The sequence below is a fragment of the Lissotriton vulgaris genome, chromosome 5, assembly GCF_964263255.1.
Source record: "Lissotriton vulgaris chromosome 5, aLisVul1.2, whole genome shotgun sequence".
In the NCBI taxonomy this organism is placed as follows: Eukaryota; Metazoa; Chordata; class Amphibia; order Caudata; family Salamandridae; genus Lissotriton; species Lissotriton vulgaris.
Window position 1 is genome coordinate 350,168,710 of NC_141693.1, and position 16,227 is coordinate 350,184,936.

Below are 16,227 nucleotides of genomic sequence, written 5' to 3' on the forward strand. Positions count from 1 at the left end.
TAAAGGACCAGGGTGACCACCTGTGTTTACAATCGTCCTGCACTTTTGTGATAACCTAATGCATTGTTTTTTTTAATTGTAGCCTTGTTATGCTTCCATTAAACTAACTCTACTGAAATCAATGCTTTGTAGTAAAGATAAAGATTTGGTAAATCCTCCGGGCAGGCCCATAGTGGCCTCAAATGGAAGTTTAACTGAAAACCTTTCCATTTATGTTGACTCTTTTTTGTCCCCTTTGGTGATGTCCCTTAAATCCTACCTTAGAGACACCAAACATTTTCTAAATTGTATTGATGAAATTGCCTGGAAGAACACTTATTGTATGCTGGTACTTGACATCACCAGTCTGTACACATGTATTGCACATGGTGATGGTCTAACAGCTATGTCTAGCTTTTTGGAAAAACGCACAGTGAAATTTTACGAGCACAATAAGATGTTGGAGGAATTTATGAGGTTCAGTCTCTACAACAATATATTTTTGTTTGGCAAGCAACTGTATAGACAAATGGCTGGAGTCGCTATGGGCGCCTGCTCCGCCCCCAGCTTCGCGAATCTTTTCGTGGGGTGGTGGGAGGAGCAGGGTGCCTGGAGTGAGCTACACCCCGAATGGGACAGTAAAATCGTCAGATGGTATCGTTATATTGACGATTTGTTTATCATTCTTGACTGTCCTGTGGATATTGCCAACAACTTCGTAGAGGCCCTCAATGATAATGATATCAACCTTAAGTTCTCAGGTACTATTAGTCAAACTTCTGTGAATTATTTGGACCTTACTGTCTATATTGACAGTCAGGGTTCTATACAGACGAAACTATTTAGGAAAGAGACAGCGGGTAATTCCACGCTATTTGCTACCAGCAGTCACCCCCGCCAATTAGTGGATAGTATCCCCTATGGGGAACTACTAAGATTACGGAGAAACAACTCCAATGATGATGATTTTGAAAAAGCAGCCCTTGCCAGTATGTTGAGATTTCGAGTAAGGGGTTATGGTGATAAGGTGCTTCATAAAGCTTACGAGAGAGTTAAGAAAATGAAACGGAAAGAGCTTCTGAAGACCAAGAAGAAAAATAGATCTTGCAACGGGAGCTTCCGACTCATTACCACTTTCTCTAATAATGCTGGGCAGATCAAACAAATTCTAAGAAAAAATTGGAATATCTTACTGTCAGACAGCGTTATCAAACCGGATTTACCCACTAATCCCCTTATCACGTTTAGAAAAGCTAGGTCCCTACGAGATCACCTAGTCTCGAGTCACTACTCTGCTCCTGAAATAACACCTAAGTTACCTGTCCTAAATGGCTTTTATCCTTGTGGCCGCTGCAAGGCTTGTAAATATAGTAAGCGGACGCTTACTTATAAGATACCGGGTGTTACCATTCCGAAAAGAATCAGCAAATTTTTAACCTGTTCCACGCCCTACGCCATTTACTGTTTGACATGCCCTTGCGGCCTAAAATATATTGGCAGCACTACTAATGCAGTGAAGTTGCGTGTGTTAGAACACATGCGGGCCATTGCTAAGAAGGATGAGGCCTATCCGGTAGCCAGGCATTTTGCCAAAATGCATAAAAGTAACAGGGACCTGTTATCTTATACTTGCATTGACAGTGTGCCATTTAGCATTAGAGGTGGGGATCGTCTACTTAAACTTAGACGACTTGAATCCAGGTATATTATAGACTTACAGAGCAAGTACCCGAATGGCCTCAACATGCACGAAGAACTAGCAGTCCACTTAGGGTAACTGTATGATTTCTTGTGACTGTTAGCTCATATATCGCTGCAATTCCTCATTTTCTTTGATTCTTCTTTTACTGTGCCTTTTCGTATCTAAATTGTTTTTAATGGTTTTACCGTAAGATATTGTGAAACTGACTCCATGGTATATACTTGAGACATTGATTGTTGCCCATCCAGGGCGTTATAAAAACGTGACATTACTCCACTTCAACTCACATACCACATATGCAATTTGATCCTCTGTCATGAAGGTTGAGGCGCTTGAATTCTGGTGTATTTTCGCCACATGCGTCATTTTGTTGACTTTGCCTATTTATGATGTACATGTGTATTTTGCAAAGTTTGTAGAGGTGTCACGTTGCCCATCATGGGCTGAATTCTTTCTTTCTAAAGAAGGTATGGCTATCGTTCGATAACTCGATATTATAGGGCCTGATACACAGGCTTTTAATTGTGTACATTTATTTGGTTTTGCTGCATAATGGTATTCGTGACGATCACGTCGTGAATCTTTCACATTTGTTTACCTCAATTTCATCACCATTCTAACATGGCGACCATGAATGTAATGTACTGCATAGTCCTACCTTTGTTTCATGTACTCACCAGGTGTCTTTTTAAATCCGACGCACGCCTCGGCTCTCTGCACAACTTGACGAAGCCCCAAGGCGAAACGCGTCGTTGCTGTTTGGTTTCCTCAATAAATCATCTGTGGAAACCTCCCCTGCGTGTGCTACTTTCCTTTTGGAGTTATTTCCTGGGAGTTTTGGAGCGCTAATATATATATATATATATATATATATATATATATATATATATATATATATATATATATATTCCTCCAGCTTGACAACATATAAGCGTCTTGGGGTTTACAACTGATCCTGAGCTGATAAAGTTTGCATGGTGAAATTCCATCCCCATTCATTGTCAGGACCACATTAGTATCTCAATATGTAAGCAGTGGGATAAAGTGATTGATTTACCTGCAGGTAATTTGAATATTTCAGCTTGCTCCCTATACAAAATGACCTGTTTTCGAATCAAGCATTTTCAAGTTACCAATACTTAAGTATACTAGAGATGCACATGTGACATAATATTTAGTTTTTGACTTTATCGTCAATATTGGATTCTTTTCCACTTATTTCCATTATACTCGAGTAAAACGCACCATATTTTCCCCCCAGCTTTTTTGGTTGATGGTCACAAGGTATCTGCATAGTAATAATAGAAGTTGCTACACAATGTGTGACCTACATAATTTAAAAACGAGAGAAATAAATGGAGTGAAACAAAAAACAATTGTAGGTATTTGGTGCTTTAGCTTGGTTGTTAAAGGACCAGGGTGACCACCTGTGTTTACAATCGTCCTGCACTTTTGTGATAACCTAATGCATTGTTTTTTTTAATTGTAGCCTTGTTATGCTTCCATTAAACTAACTCTACTGAAATCAATGCTTTGTAGTTGAGAAGTTCAGAACGGCCGCCGGTAATTATGTGATGTGAAGTGAGGTGGTCACCCTACTTGATTGTTTAGTTTGAGAAATATTTTTCTATGGAAAATCCTTTAACGTTTATTCACTTTTATTTTTAGTCATCTCTGGTTGAAGAGTACTGCCACATTTCAGCCACAATGTTGATGTTGCTGCCTCCTTCGAGTGAGTATTGACTCTAGACTTCAACCTGCTTTCTGCATGTTTATACTTTAAGTTGAAAAAGGTTGAACTAAATAACCCAAAAAGTAAAAATGCAATGGCTTCACCTTTGCATGCAAGGATGCAAATTTATCAGTATCAGTATTAGTTATGTTGTATGGTGAAAAAACTGCAGATGTAAACCAAATTCCTTTTCTATCCTTCCCTCATACTATTGTTTTGTCTGTCTCGCTCACATACAGTTCCTCTACCTTTAAAGTTTCTTGTTTATTTTGTCATTGTATATCAGCTGGCAGCAATGTTGGCTAGTTTTGACTTCACTAAGCCAATGGAACCTTAATACATCCCAGCAGCTCTCAGCAATTGGTAGGAATAAGCAACATGCATCTAATAGAGACTTATAGCTACAGATTCCTTGCCTTTGAATTCTCCAGGCGTCCGGCTGGATCTGGAAATTTTTGCTTGAGCAGTACCCCTTGTGCACGCTGTCGGGTTTCTCCATTCGGCTCAGCGTGATGTTCACGCCGGTTATGACTTTTTGTCGACCAAAGCCTTTGGTGTGTCGAGGGATGTCTTCTAGAAAGACAGGGTGTTAATTGTGTGGCACCTGACACTGCACCATGTCGGTAACCGACCCCCACCTAGTATGTCTTTGGTGTCTCAAGCATGACCACGACTCCAAGTTGTGCTCAGACTGTTGGGCCATGGCTCTTAAGGCCTTCGGGAGCGTGCTACGAAGCTCCATGTAGCCTGGCAGTCGACACCGGCCAGCAAGACTCCGCAGAAATCCCAGTGTCGATTGAAGAATAGGTCGCTGGGCCGCTCCCTGAGCCTTAAGTCCTCTTCCTCCCACTCGAGGTCTTCGGGGCACTTGTAAGAGGCACAAGAAAAATAATTTAAAGAAAACTTAATCTACACCGTGACTATCTTCTGTTGATTTAACATGGTATGGAACACTGATGCTCTAGGCATGGTTCTGAGGATCTGTATACAGGGTCGACTCAGAACCTCCCTCCGTTTCTGTGAGCCGGACTGACCCCCGCTTGGTGAGCCTTCGTGTCGGAAGGGGCGCTGTCGGATTTGACGGCGTCGGCTATGGCGCCGGTGGGGCCTCACTGATCTGATCTGGGATGACACTCATCGTGCTTACGTGACCTTCCCGGTCTTAGGACCTGAAGGTGGTGCTGCTGGCGGGGCCAGCCCCATCCTTATCCCCAATGACTCTGCGTCACTCAACGCCGACCCCAGCGCTGGTCGAACCCAGAGGTTCTATGTTAGTGCCTGGTCATTTTCAGCACTATTATGGCATGGGAGGGAACTGGGAGGAATCTACAGACCCTTTTAAAACACCAGGATGTGTCTTTAGAGCAGATGGACTGGTATGAAGAACTTACAGAGGCCAGTGGACTGGACACATCCCCAGAAACTGGCATGCTCTCTGCCAACTGTGGCTACGCAGGAGGGGGGCTTCTTATGTCATGGTGGTTAAGGGGGCAGCTGAGGTCCCTGGACTGGAGTTGCCCTCTGTGCAGGTCAAGACAAATCTTCTGACTAAAGTGCTTTAGCCTGTGGCTTCCAACTTGAACCCCTATTTCCCTTTAATGAGGAACTTACTGGTGTCCTCCTATGCACGTGGTCCAAGTCTAGCACAGGGGCTCCTGTTAACAGGACAATTGCATGCTGCCATAGCCCGACTCCAGGCGACCCAAAGTTCCTCAGCCAACACCCTACCCCTAAAAGAGCTTGGTGCAGGCTTCGACTTCTCATGGGGAAATCCAAGAGGCTGGAAACACTTAAAGATTTTTTCTTCTGCCCACCTGGCATTGCGGTTGATGAATACTGCATGCTTATTGGAGTGTTTCTCCCACTTCCTTTCAGAAACGGTTATTGGGGTGTTTCTCCCACTTCCTTTCAGAAACGGTTACGCAAGTATTGCCACGGGTCCTATAAGAGGCCCAGGCTGTACTCTTCCAGGTAGTGAAGTACGGGAGAGATGCAGCAGAATTCACCATTAGGTGGGGCCTTGACAAAACTGACTCGCTGGGCAGAGCGGTTTCGTTGACAGTGGCCGCACAGCGCCATGCCTAGCTAAGAAAACCTGGCTTCCAGGCTAATTTAATGGGTATGCCCTTTGACAGATCTTGCTTCTTCGGTGAGAAGGCAGACAGACTGCCTTGGAGCGTTTCAAGGACACTCGTGCTACGGCCAGATCCTTGGGCCTCTCAGTAACACCACATGGCCAGTCTAGCTTTCGCCCCTTTCGTAGCAACTGAAAAGGTTTCCAGACGGGCCATCCGTATTCCCAGCCACTTTCCCCACGCAGACTTCCCAAGTTGTGCAAGGACGTGGACTCTGCTTGTTCTGACACCGGAATGTAAGCTCGCAGTCGTCTCCCGCCCAGCCCTTTGCAGCCGTAGCCTCCAAGCACTCATATTCTGACTCTGCAAGACCATGCTACTCCAGTTGGAGGTAGAATCTATCATCATCTCCTCCACTGTAGGTCATAACATCGGACAAGTAGGTCTTGCAGGCCAATCAGGAGGGCTTTTCTCTGCTTTTTCTATCTTTTCCTCCACCTATTCCTCCACTTCAAGAACAGATGGCGGAGAATCATTTAACTTTACTCCAAAAGAAAGTTACAGCTATCCATGTGAAGGGTGCTATAGAGGGTCCTGGTTTCAGAAGTAGGCAGTGGTTTTATTCCCACTACTTTCTGATTCTGAAGAACAAAGGGTTGAAGCCCATTTTGGACCTTCGGACCGTCAACTTACAGCAATGGTAGGAATAAGCAACATGCTTCATTGTTGGTTCATTGTATGTTGTCCACTGACCTGTAGCAAAAACATTATTGTGTATACAATTGATACTTGCAGGTAGATTGCCTGAAGTTCAAATAAGCCTAAAGTCAAGGTAATCAAAACTACATAGTAAAATGCAATAACTCCGGAGTTAACCAAGGAGTTATTTCCCCACTTCTGGAACATAGTGCACCTACTAGTCTTTCCTGGTTATATTATCAAACTCCGAGGTCGTAATCAATTCAATACGTTTCTATTTGTTTCAATGAATGAAACGGACACAATGGTATAGAAGTGCATGTTGTCACGAAAAGCTGTTTTTTTTATTTTTATAAGTGTGTGTGTGAATTCGGAGTCGGGTGTTTCCCCATCTCGAAGTTGTCAGGTCTGAAGATACCATGGTTCTGTTGGGTGATAATCCGAAGTCTGGTTTCCGAAGGAGGTGGGTGTTGGTTGGTGAGTAATGGGGTTACTGCAACTCGTAATTGTGGGCATTAGAATTGCAGTGAGCTCAGTTGCCATTTGGAATTTATTTACACTTCATGACACTTCAAATTTGGTGGAAGCCCTCCATTGCAGAGAGAGGAGTACACATTAAATCCAATATGCCCTAAATATGATTTTAAGGATTCTTTTGTGCATAGATACGGTTCTCTGGAAAGTGTGCTAAGCACTCTATTACCCTTTTGTACCTTCTCTGCTAAAAGATGGTCACAGAGTAAATCTAATGAAGAAAAAGCAAGTAAGAGCAGCACAATCCAGTATAATGAAAATTTGCTCTACCAGAAATTGGGAACATGAACCAAAAGTAATGTATTTTTTCCTCATCGGGGTATCGGAGCGAGTAGTTTTATTGAAAAGAGGCAGTGCATGACTGCCTCAATGCTAAATCTCTCAAATGGAGATTGCAAATACCGTTGTGCCTTTTGGCAGAATATGTACCAGAATGACTTGATGTGCACCTTCAAGCACATGGCACAGCAAGCACAGGGCATCAGATTTAGTTAGTTAAACTAACATAGAATTTGTCTGGAGGTAGGGAGAAGGGATACTGTTAGTTTAAGAAGTGATACAAGCGTTGTGACAAGAAGACTGTGCCACAATATGCTCAATTGGCTAAAATCCCCTACAAATAAGGTGTACAAAGTAAATTGTCTATGGTTATGGAGGATATGGCTATGTCGAAAAAATGGCCATGCATCTTTAGGAAGCCAGAGACAATCCAAGATCCTTTATTAGACCTAAGATATGCTACCTGTCCACGATACATCCTTTATTACTATTTAAATATCAGCTGGAGGGATACTGTAGTTCTGATGTGAGCCTCCGTCTAACAATTTGTGATGTCTAAATATTGTGAACTTCCACAATCCAATCTGTATAGGTCATCAAAAGTTGGTCTTTTAGGTATACGATGACGGTTGGTGGTAGGGGTTACCAGAACATCTAGGTGTAACCGTGCACAAATAACTTCTTGCCATTCTCTAGAACCCAGGTATTGCACATTTGCGCTCCAGTCTTCAAGACTCGTAGGATAAGTTCTTTGATAAATAGCCAATATAATGAAGATTAATGCAGTCCACTCCAGGAACTATCCAAGACCCAGGAGCATGCTTTCAGTTTCATGAGCCTAAAAGCCACTTCCTTGTAATTTCTCTAGTAAATCATTGTTATGATGTGTTTCTGTAGTCCGGTAGCCAAGACTAAGCTGAAAAATATTACTCCAACTATTAATGCAGTCGGATCAAGAGACCAGTCTTCACTCAAATCCCAGTGTCGATTGAAGAATAGGTCGCTGGGCCGCTCCCTGAGCCTTAAGTCCTCTTCCTCCCACTCGAGGTCTTCGGGGCACTTGTAAGAGGCACAAGAAAAATAATTTAAAGAAAACTTAATCTACACCGTGACTATCTTCTGTTGATTTAACATGGTATGGAACACTGATGCTCTAGGCATGGTTCTGAGGATCTGTATACAGGGTCGACTCAGAACCTCCCTCCGTTTCTGTGAGCCGGACTGACCCCCGCTTGGTGAGCCTTCGTGTCGGAAGGGGCGCTGTCGGATTTGACGGCGTCGGCTATGGCGCCGGTGGGGCCTCACTGATCTGATCTGGGATGACACTCATCGTGCTTACGTGACCTTCCCGGTCTTAGGACCTGAAGGTGGTGCTGCTGGCGGGGCCAGCCCCATCCTTATCCCCAATGACTCTGCGTCACTCAACGCCGACCCCAGCGCTGGTCGAACCCAGAGGTTCTATGTTAGTGCCTGGTCATTTTCAGCACTATTATGGCATGGGAGGGAACTGGGAGGAATCTACAGACCCTTTTAAAACACCAGGATGTGTCTTTAGAGCAGATGGACTGGTATGAAGAACTTACAGAGGCCAGTGGACTGGACACATCCCCAGAAACTGGCATGCTCTCTGCCAACTGTGGCTACGCAGGAGGGGGGCTTCTTATGTCATGGTGGTTAAGGGGGCAGCTGAGGTCCCTGGACTGGAGTTGAGTTGCCCTCTGTGCAGGTCAAGACAAATCTTCTGACTAAAGTGCTTTAGCCTGTGGCTTCCAACTTGAACCCCTATTTCCCTTTAATGAGGAACTTACTGGTGTCCTCCTATGCACGTGGTCCAAGTCTAGCACAGGGGCTCCTGTTAACAGGACAATTGCATGCTGCCATAGCCCGACTCCAGGCGACCCAAAGTTCCTCAGCCAACACCCTACCCCTAAAAGAGCTTGGTGCAGGCTTCGACTTCTCATGGGGAAATCCACTTACGCCCGCACTTAAAATGACCTGTATTGGGCTCACCTTTCAAATGGAGCCTTAATGTTGTGAATGGAACATGAAGACTACTTAAAATCGTAACCGCTTTGGTCTGAAGAAAACCGTCGTCTTTACTCTTCCGTTGTAGCACCGAAGTGATGATACCTTTTGTCGAACAGAGTGATATTCCTTGTTTCAAAGTCGCTGTTCCTCTCGAAATGAATGCCCCCCCCCCCCGCACTAAAAGTATTCTAATTAAAGTCTGACAGGCATTTTCTCTATGCTGGCTAGTTATGGATCTTTTACACCTCACGTTTAGAACATAACAGCAGGTATTGCGGCGGCCTATAACCGGAGCATGTTCTGATGTGTCCTAATAGAATGTCACCTGTTCATTACGCTTCCATGGCAGCGGCTGTGCCCTTTGGTTACGCCTGGTGACTCCTAATGGAACCAATAGGCTACTAATTATTCACATGGAAGACTGCGATTTCTCTTCATTTGTGTTAGCCTAGAATCAAAGGGCCGACCTCGTCCAGTTCTGTGTTTATAAATATTGATATTTTATTAAGTGCAGTTCTCAGAGAAATTGTGATTCATTGGTACTTATTTTTCATCGTTTTTAAAGCCCCCTGTTTTGCCATTATGCTCCCTTTTGCCCTGTTTTGGTATGACGTATACTTTGCTGTCAAAGTATTTCTGCTGTTTACCACTGAGGGTAATCGAAGAAAGCACTGTTAATGCTACTGATATATCATCCTAAAGGATAACTTGCCTGTTCTCGTCGACATGGTTTGTATAATTTCGGAACAAATGTGGCACTTCAATGAGTTATTTGGGGGATTTGTTATGTTCAGAAGTTCTAAAATTAACATGCTCTAAGGACCACCCCCTCCATCAAAAAAACTTGAAACTGGAGCCCTCTTGCCTCCTTTGTCTGCCTTTTATACTTCCCAACAGAGGTCTGCACATTGAAAATGTGCTGTCTCAACTTCAGAATTCAGCATCTCTCTATCTTAGGTTAGAAGTAAGATTCTTTCAAACCCTACTTACTATATACGTTCCCTTGAAAATTTTCGCATACTGACTTAATTTGTTGATCTTTATGTCTAACCTTAATCCTTGTGTATTCTGTTTCAGGAGCCAGAGTTCCTTCTGTTGGAAGCTTTCAGTTGGCCGTTGTGAAAACATTTTATGTTTTAGTATGGTGGTTTTAATAATCACTGTTAATAACTCTCTTAAGCTTCTTCCTGAACTCAAAATGATGCCCAAACATCAGATCCCTATTTAGAATGGCGTCACAAGGCTGGAAGCCCAGCAGGTGGGTGCCAAGGGTGTCAGATTGGTGCACTGTAACCTATGTTCGTACATTCTCACTGAGGAACTGTGAACCAAAGTTCATTAAACTTTTTTAATTAAGCAATGTTTGTTCTCTTACTGGAGATATGAGAGCAGGAAGCAAATGTGTGCCACAGTTGTGGACTGAGTAACAATCATAGGTTGTGCCACAATCTGGACCATGTAACAGTAAACTGCTTAGTTTAGGGGCTTCTATTTAGAAATGAAACGTTATATTCTGCGTAATAGCTTATGTTGGATTCTTCCAGTTTTCCTTTATTCCTTGTAAGCCATCAGCATCCTTAAGTTGCAAGTCCTCTGATCTTACATTTTCACATGACCCAAACATTCCGATAAAGAGAGCCATGTTTCTAAAAAAAGAAAATGCGTTGAGATCAGATCTACTCCATTGTCCCTCATGGGTCATTCTCTGACTTATTTTGTTAGAAACATGGCATCTATAGTAGTACCTGAATAATTGTTCTTTTTAAAACTTTTCACGACTATAATGCAGTGGTAGACACATACGTATCTACACTTCATCTGCAGCTGTGTCGAAGATGCATAAACGTTTCATTCCTCGGCTGCCACAATTTTTTTTGCTTAGTCTTGCATTGACATAGGGCAATCTTGTTCCAGATTCCAAAGAACAAAATCAGAGCTGCATTGTCAAAGACACTTCGGTTTATTCCAATATTGAACAGACTGAAACAGGAAGGGAGGGTTATTGTGCAGATAGGCTTCACTAATTTTTTATAGAGGTCCAAAGATCCTCTTCAGGTCGACTGGAATAGTATAACATGACTGTGACTGCAGCAAACGCCCGTGCTAGAACTATTGTCACAGGTAAGGAATTTGTTTTACAACTGTAGTCGATGCCATAATGTTAACATCCGGGCTAGATTAGGCTTTCGAATGACAAACTAAGTGCTGTCTTTGAACAGATGTTCACATCAGGTTTAACAAAAACCTTATATTTGCATTTTCCATAGCAGATCTCCAGTTTGTCTCCTTAGATACACTATTTATCCAATTATTTTTTTCAAATGTCCTTTTCTGTTTAAGGTTAAGTTTAGAATATTCATCTAGAAGCTTCCAAGCACACTGCATTTGCGTAAACTATTAATCCTGCCACTTTTGTCGGCCCAGTGATTAATTTCTAGAGAGAAATGTCCATTGGAAATGTGCCATTCTCTTTAATAGTAGAACTTTTCCAATCTTGCATGCTATTTGTGCCTGGATTCCTAATATTGGAGTTATTGATGCTGCTCTGTGGACCAGAATAGATTTTCATACAAATGTTCATTGCACACTTGAGTAGCTCTGAATAAACCGATCGAAGTAACACCTTAATTTTACATTCTACACGTCTATTTAGTATGGTGCTATAAAGGAAAAGGATGACAGGAAGGGCGCACTGTGAATGATTTTATCAGGGATATTACTGAACCAAGCAGTAAATAATGAGACCTAACAAAGTGTTAAAATATATTTTGACATGTGTTCTTGTAGCATTTTCTTCAGACTGGACACGTTAGGAAGGTATCTCTTTCTCTGCTTTTGGAGATTCGTAGTCACCGATTGATTGGTAAGTAATGTTTTAATCTCATGTACTGCATCAGGTTACTTGGCTTTTCACACCAATAGGTGAGGTGAGCCTACTACGTTATTGCTGTTTCCTTCTCTCCTCATTTGTAAATGAGAGTAAATCCTTTTTAGGATGTATTTATATATGTAAAGAATGAAGAAATTGCGTATTCACACTTTTCTTCCTCAGTTCTGCACTGGAGCTCCTGCAAGTTCGTATATTAGATGGGTCTTCCCTAGTCCTAAGTCTTTGGAGCGTGAAACTACCATGTTAAAGGCACTGCACATGCCTCTGGACCTTCCGTACTAAAGCCGGATTTCTCACTCAGTCAGGGTGAGGAATGGAACCAGTGTCTTAGTATTTTTCTGACGGTATTTGTTTCCAGCACTACTGGGCATGTCAAATTTGTGGAATTTTTTCTTCATGTACATTTGGCACCCTTTAAGCATCTGCTGTAATAGTGAATGCATTTCTAAGCTAGCCCCTTCACAGTTTGAGGTATTTTTATTAATGTAGCCAACAAAAACCTCAACATTTGATCTACACTTAAGATTAAGAGTAGATGATGCTGAACTGAGTGATCGCATAAGATCCTCAACCCGGGCAAGGGTTCAGGCCCGCCCCCCCCGTTCGTTCCAGATTTTTTTTTCAGGACTGTCGTGGTTGAGGCTTTTTAGTATAGTAAGAGTAGCACCCAAGAGAAAAAAGCTAACTACTGTCAGTTCCAAATCAACCCTGCAACTGCAAGGTGTACAGGCTGGCGTTTCCGGCCGGAGCAGGGGTAGGAGGCTTCCCTCCCACTCCAGCATTGGAATCTCAGTACTCAAGGGCATATTTGATGCAGCCTAAAGATACTGTTTTATTATGGTTCTACTTTACATTTTCCCATTGCTGAATTGGATGGGTTCTTCTAACATAAAGTCATATTTAATGTATGTTGACCTACTCCTCCCTAGACAAGCTAAAGGTGCAAATAGATAAAGCAGAACAAGAGTTTCTCTTTTTCCAAGCTGACAAGACAGTTGGACATTGCCTAATTTAGAGTTGTGGAGGAAATGATAAATCCGAAAGAGAAACTAGTCACTATTATCTACTAAAGAAATACAGCTTGCAGTGAACATGCTGTTTAAACAAGCATTGACAAATCAATTGGTCTGGCAGTGGCTGACAGTACTTTGTCTTTATCAGTACTTGTTTTATTTTGTCATAGTTTTTGCAAATCGTAATTGTTGGGAGAAGCTTCTGGGTCCTAGCCAGTCTAAAAAAAACAGTCTAAATGCTAAAATTGTGTTTTGTATCAAAAAGCACACATTGCCATCGTAGTGCCCTTGCACTTAAAAGAACAACTTTGTGTTGATGTGCTCTTTGTGAAAGGCCGAATGCCATCACTTTGTTAAGTTAGCCAATAGTTGACGTGGACTGACCTACATCTCCTTGCGGTCTACTTACAATAAAAGTTGTACCGTCAATGTCATTGTGGCCAGCACGTAGAAATAAACACAATCGGATTTCAGTGATTTTTGTGCACACATTTAAAGATGGGCTCCACGACAGAGTATGGCTTAAGAAGGTTGTGTGAAAGCTTTGAGATCAGATGTCTGCTCAGTCAACACACACACGTATTGGAGTGTAACCGTAGTCGAGGGAAAATCAGGAAATTAAATAGGAAGAGCAGAGTCCTAGCCGAGCCAAGTGTCAGCCCTGGCTCTCAGCCGGTACACAAGCCGAGCCTTAAAAATATTTAGCATCCAGAAAGGTTGTTGAAATATAAAGCTTTTAAAAATATATAAAAAAGTTTTTCACCGTAGGACATGAGGTATTTTAGATGTATTTCTTAACAAAGTTTTTAATATTCACAATCCATTAAACATCAACAAGTTAAACAATAATTCATAAGGTTTCAGCAAAGACAATTAAAAAGTTTCATTTTAGAAGAATATTTGGAATAACAAAGTCACATCCTGATGATCCTTTACCTATTTCACTCATTGCGCTTTCGAATCCTGATGGAGCCCCTTATAAAGTTTGCTACAGAGACACACATATCAGAAGAGGCCAATGTATGGAAGTAATTAAAACCATCAATATATGAGCAAGGACGAATATTCCTTAATGGAAGCCGAAATCTGATTCTCAGCAACTTATATAATGTGCAAAATAGAAGATAGTGCAACATGCTTTGCCTAGAATTATCACATGGGCAAGGTATAAGTTTGCCCGCCCATCCTTGACGAGAAAACACTCACAAAAAGTGCACAGTGCATAGTCTGTTCCTAGTTAGGTCAAACCTAATGTGGGAATTAGTAGTAAAAGATAAATAAAATTGTGAGGGGGTAAAACGCAAATGGAGCGCTCCTATGTCACCTTGCAGTTGACGGCTGCTCACATTACCCTGAGTGAAAAATGCCTCTTCAATAGTGATCTTAGCATTTGGAGGTATTCTCTCAGGGTTTTCAAATAAGTGTTCTAGACACATTTCTTGAAAGTTTTCTCTCACAAAGCAGAGCCAGGGGTACTTTACAGCATTATACGTGTTAAGGGTATCCTTAATAACTTCTCTTAACCCTTTAGGCGCGGCTGGAATCCCCCTGCCTTGTGGGCGAAGTCCACACGTGTGCAAATCGGACGGCCCCTGCTGTACGACGCCCACCGTGACGGCCGTCCGACGCATGCAATGGGTTAAACTCTTATCTATTCTGAGAGCCAAATCTTACCCCATAAATACAAAGGGGCACAGCCAGTGCATTCTTCTATAAACTCTTGGCTCAATTCTGCGTGGCATAATAAAGGGGGTTCACTTTTTGGTACCATCAGTAGTCTTTTGATGTATTTATTCTCTACCAGTTGGAACTGTTGGCTTCTATTGTACCCCAAACCCAGACCAATATTTAGCAATAGGGATGCATTTACCTCTGTAAAGAGTTAAAATTTCCTTCACAGGTTTGTGCCCCAGTTTACAGGCAAACTGAATCAACCCATCCACAGCCCTCCTTGTCTGCTGTGCTCTAGTGGTTAAAAGTGGTTCCCACTTCATCTTGTTAATGAATAGGTTACCCAAATACGAGAAATTAACCTTTTCTGTCTTATTTCCTTGGACAATAAGGGTTTTGCTTTTTGTGGTCTTAAGGCCACACACCATTATGCACGATTTGATAACATTAACTTTCATATCAAGATGTCATAAAATCAGTAAAAGCATCAAGGATTGCAGTAGACTCATGGCTTTCCTTGCCAATGATGCTGTGTCTGCGTATGAAAGCAGGGGTACAGGTTTATTACCAATGTTGTAGTAGTTAAGCTCCCATTTTAATAAAAAAGCCTCCAGCTAATTTCTATAAATTAAACACTGGAATGGTGCTACAATACATCCTTGACAAAACCCCTCCGTGGAGATAATTGGGTGGGCTTTCCCCCCTTACTGCCACATCTTATAGTGACTGTTGTATTTGTATGGAGCCTATGCAGAAGGGTTACTAGTCTTTTTTGCACACCCATGTCTTCCATCATCGCCCACAATTTGTTCCAATTAACAGTATCAAGGGCACTAGATAAGTCCATAAAGGCCAAGTGGATGGAGCTCTTCCTTGACCTCACGTACTTGCTAACAATTAGGGACAAGTTTAGACATTAGTCAGTTGTGCCCAGCCCCCTCCTAAAGTAATATTGTGTATTTGACAAAACGACCTTTGGAGGATACCCACTTTTTCAATTGTGCGGGAAGGGCCCTACCCAATACCTTTGCTGTTGCATCAATCGGTGATATAGGCCTATCACACACCTGATCGCTCCTATCACCTTTTTTAAAAACTGGGACCACAGTCTCCTCTTTCGGTAACCCAGGCAGAGGGCCAGTAAAAGTGGTGCCCACAGGCAGGGGTTTCTCTTAAAAAGATCAAGGGGCACAACATCTGGGCCGGGGGCTTTCAAGCAAATGTCCTGAGCTAAAGCCACCTCTACGACTGTAATGGACAAACTAAGTTGTGTGGCTGCAATTAGATCAGAGGGTAGTTCTGTTTCTACGAAGCCTCCACAGACTTCATATGTGAAGGGTTAAAGATGCTAGAAAAATGGTCTTCCCATACCTCACCCATGATCAAAGAGTCTATATGTCTCACATCTTCAGTGAACATTGGGCAATTAATAATTTCCCAAATTTTTTCGAATCTCAGAGAACCTGCTCTTTCCAAGTCCTCCCATGCCAACCTCCTCAATTCGATCTTCCTGCCTTCTATTACCTTTTGGTATTTACACCTAGTGATTTTGATTAGCTCTCTATCACGAGGAGTGGCGCATACAGCACTTTATAATTCTTTATGCATTCATTGTTAAACCAGCA

General features: G+C 42.3%; 1 protein-coding gene across 3 annotated transcripts in view; it reads left to right on the forward strand.

Annotated features, from left to right (window-relative positions):
* TMEM269 (transmembrane protein 269) overlaps positions 1 to 16,227 on the forward strand; it is a 146,699-nt gene that overhangs the window by 10,392 nt on the left and 120,080 nt on the right. For 2 of the 3 annotated variants that reach the window (XM_086921614.1, XM_086921613.1), the window contains exon 2: positions 3,350 to 3,413. Coding sequence is in view for 1 of the 3 variants with exons in the window: in XM_086921613.1 (XP_086777739.1) it covers positions 3,389 to 3,413 (25 nt within the window). In the remaining 2 variants the exon portion in view is untranslated. Of the gene's footprint in view, positions 1 to 3,349; positions 3,414 to 11,815; positions 11,892 to 16,227 lie in introns of all 3 variants that reach the window. The other variant, XM_086921615.1, reaches the window with a different exon arrangement.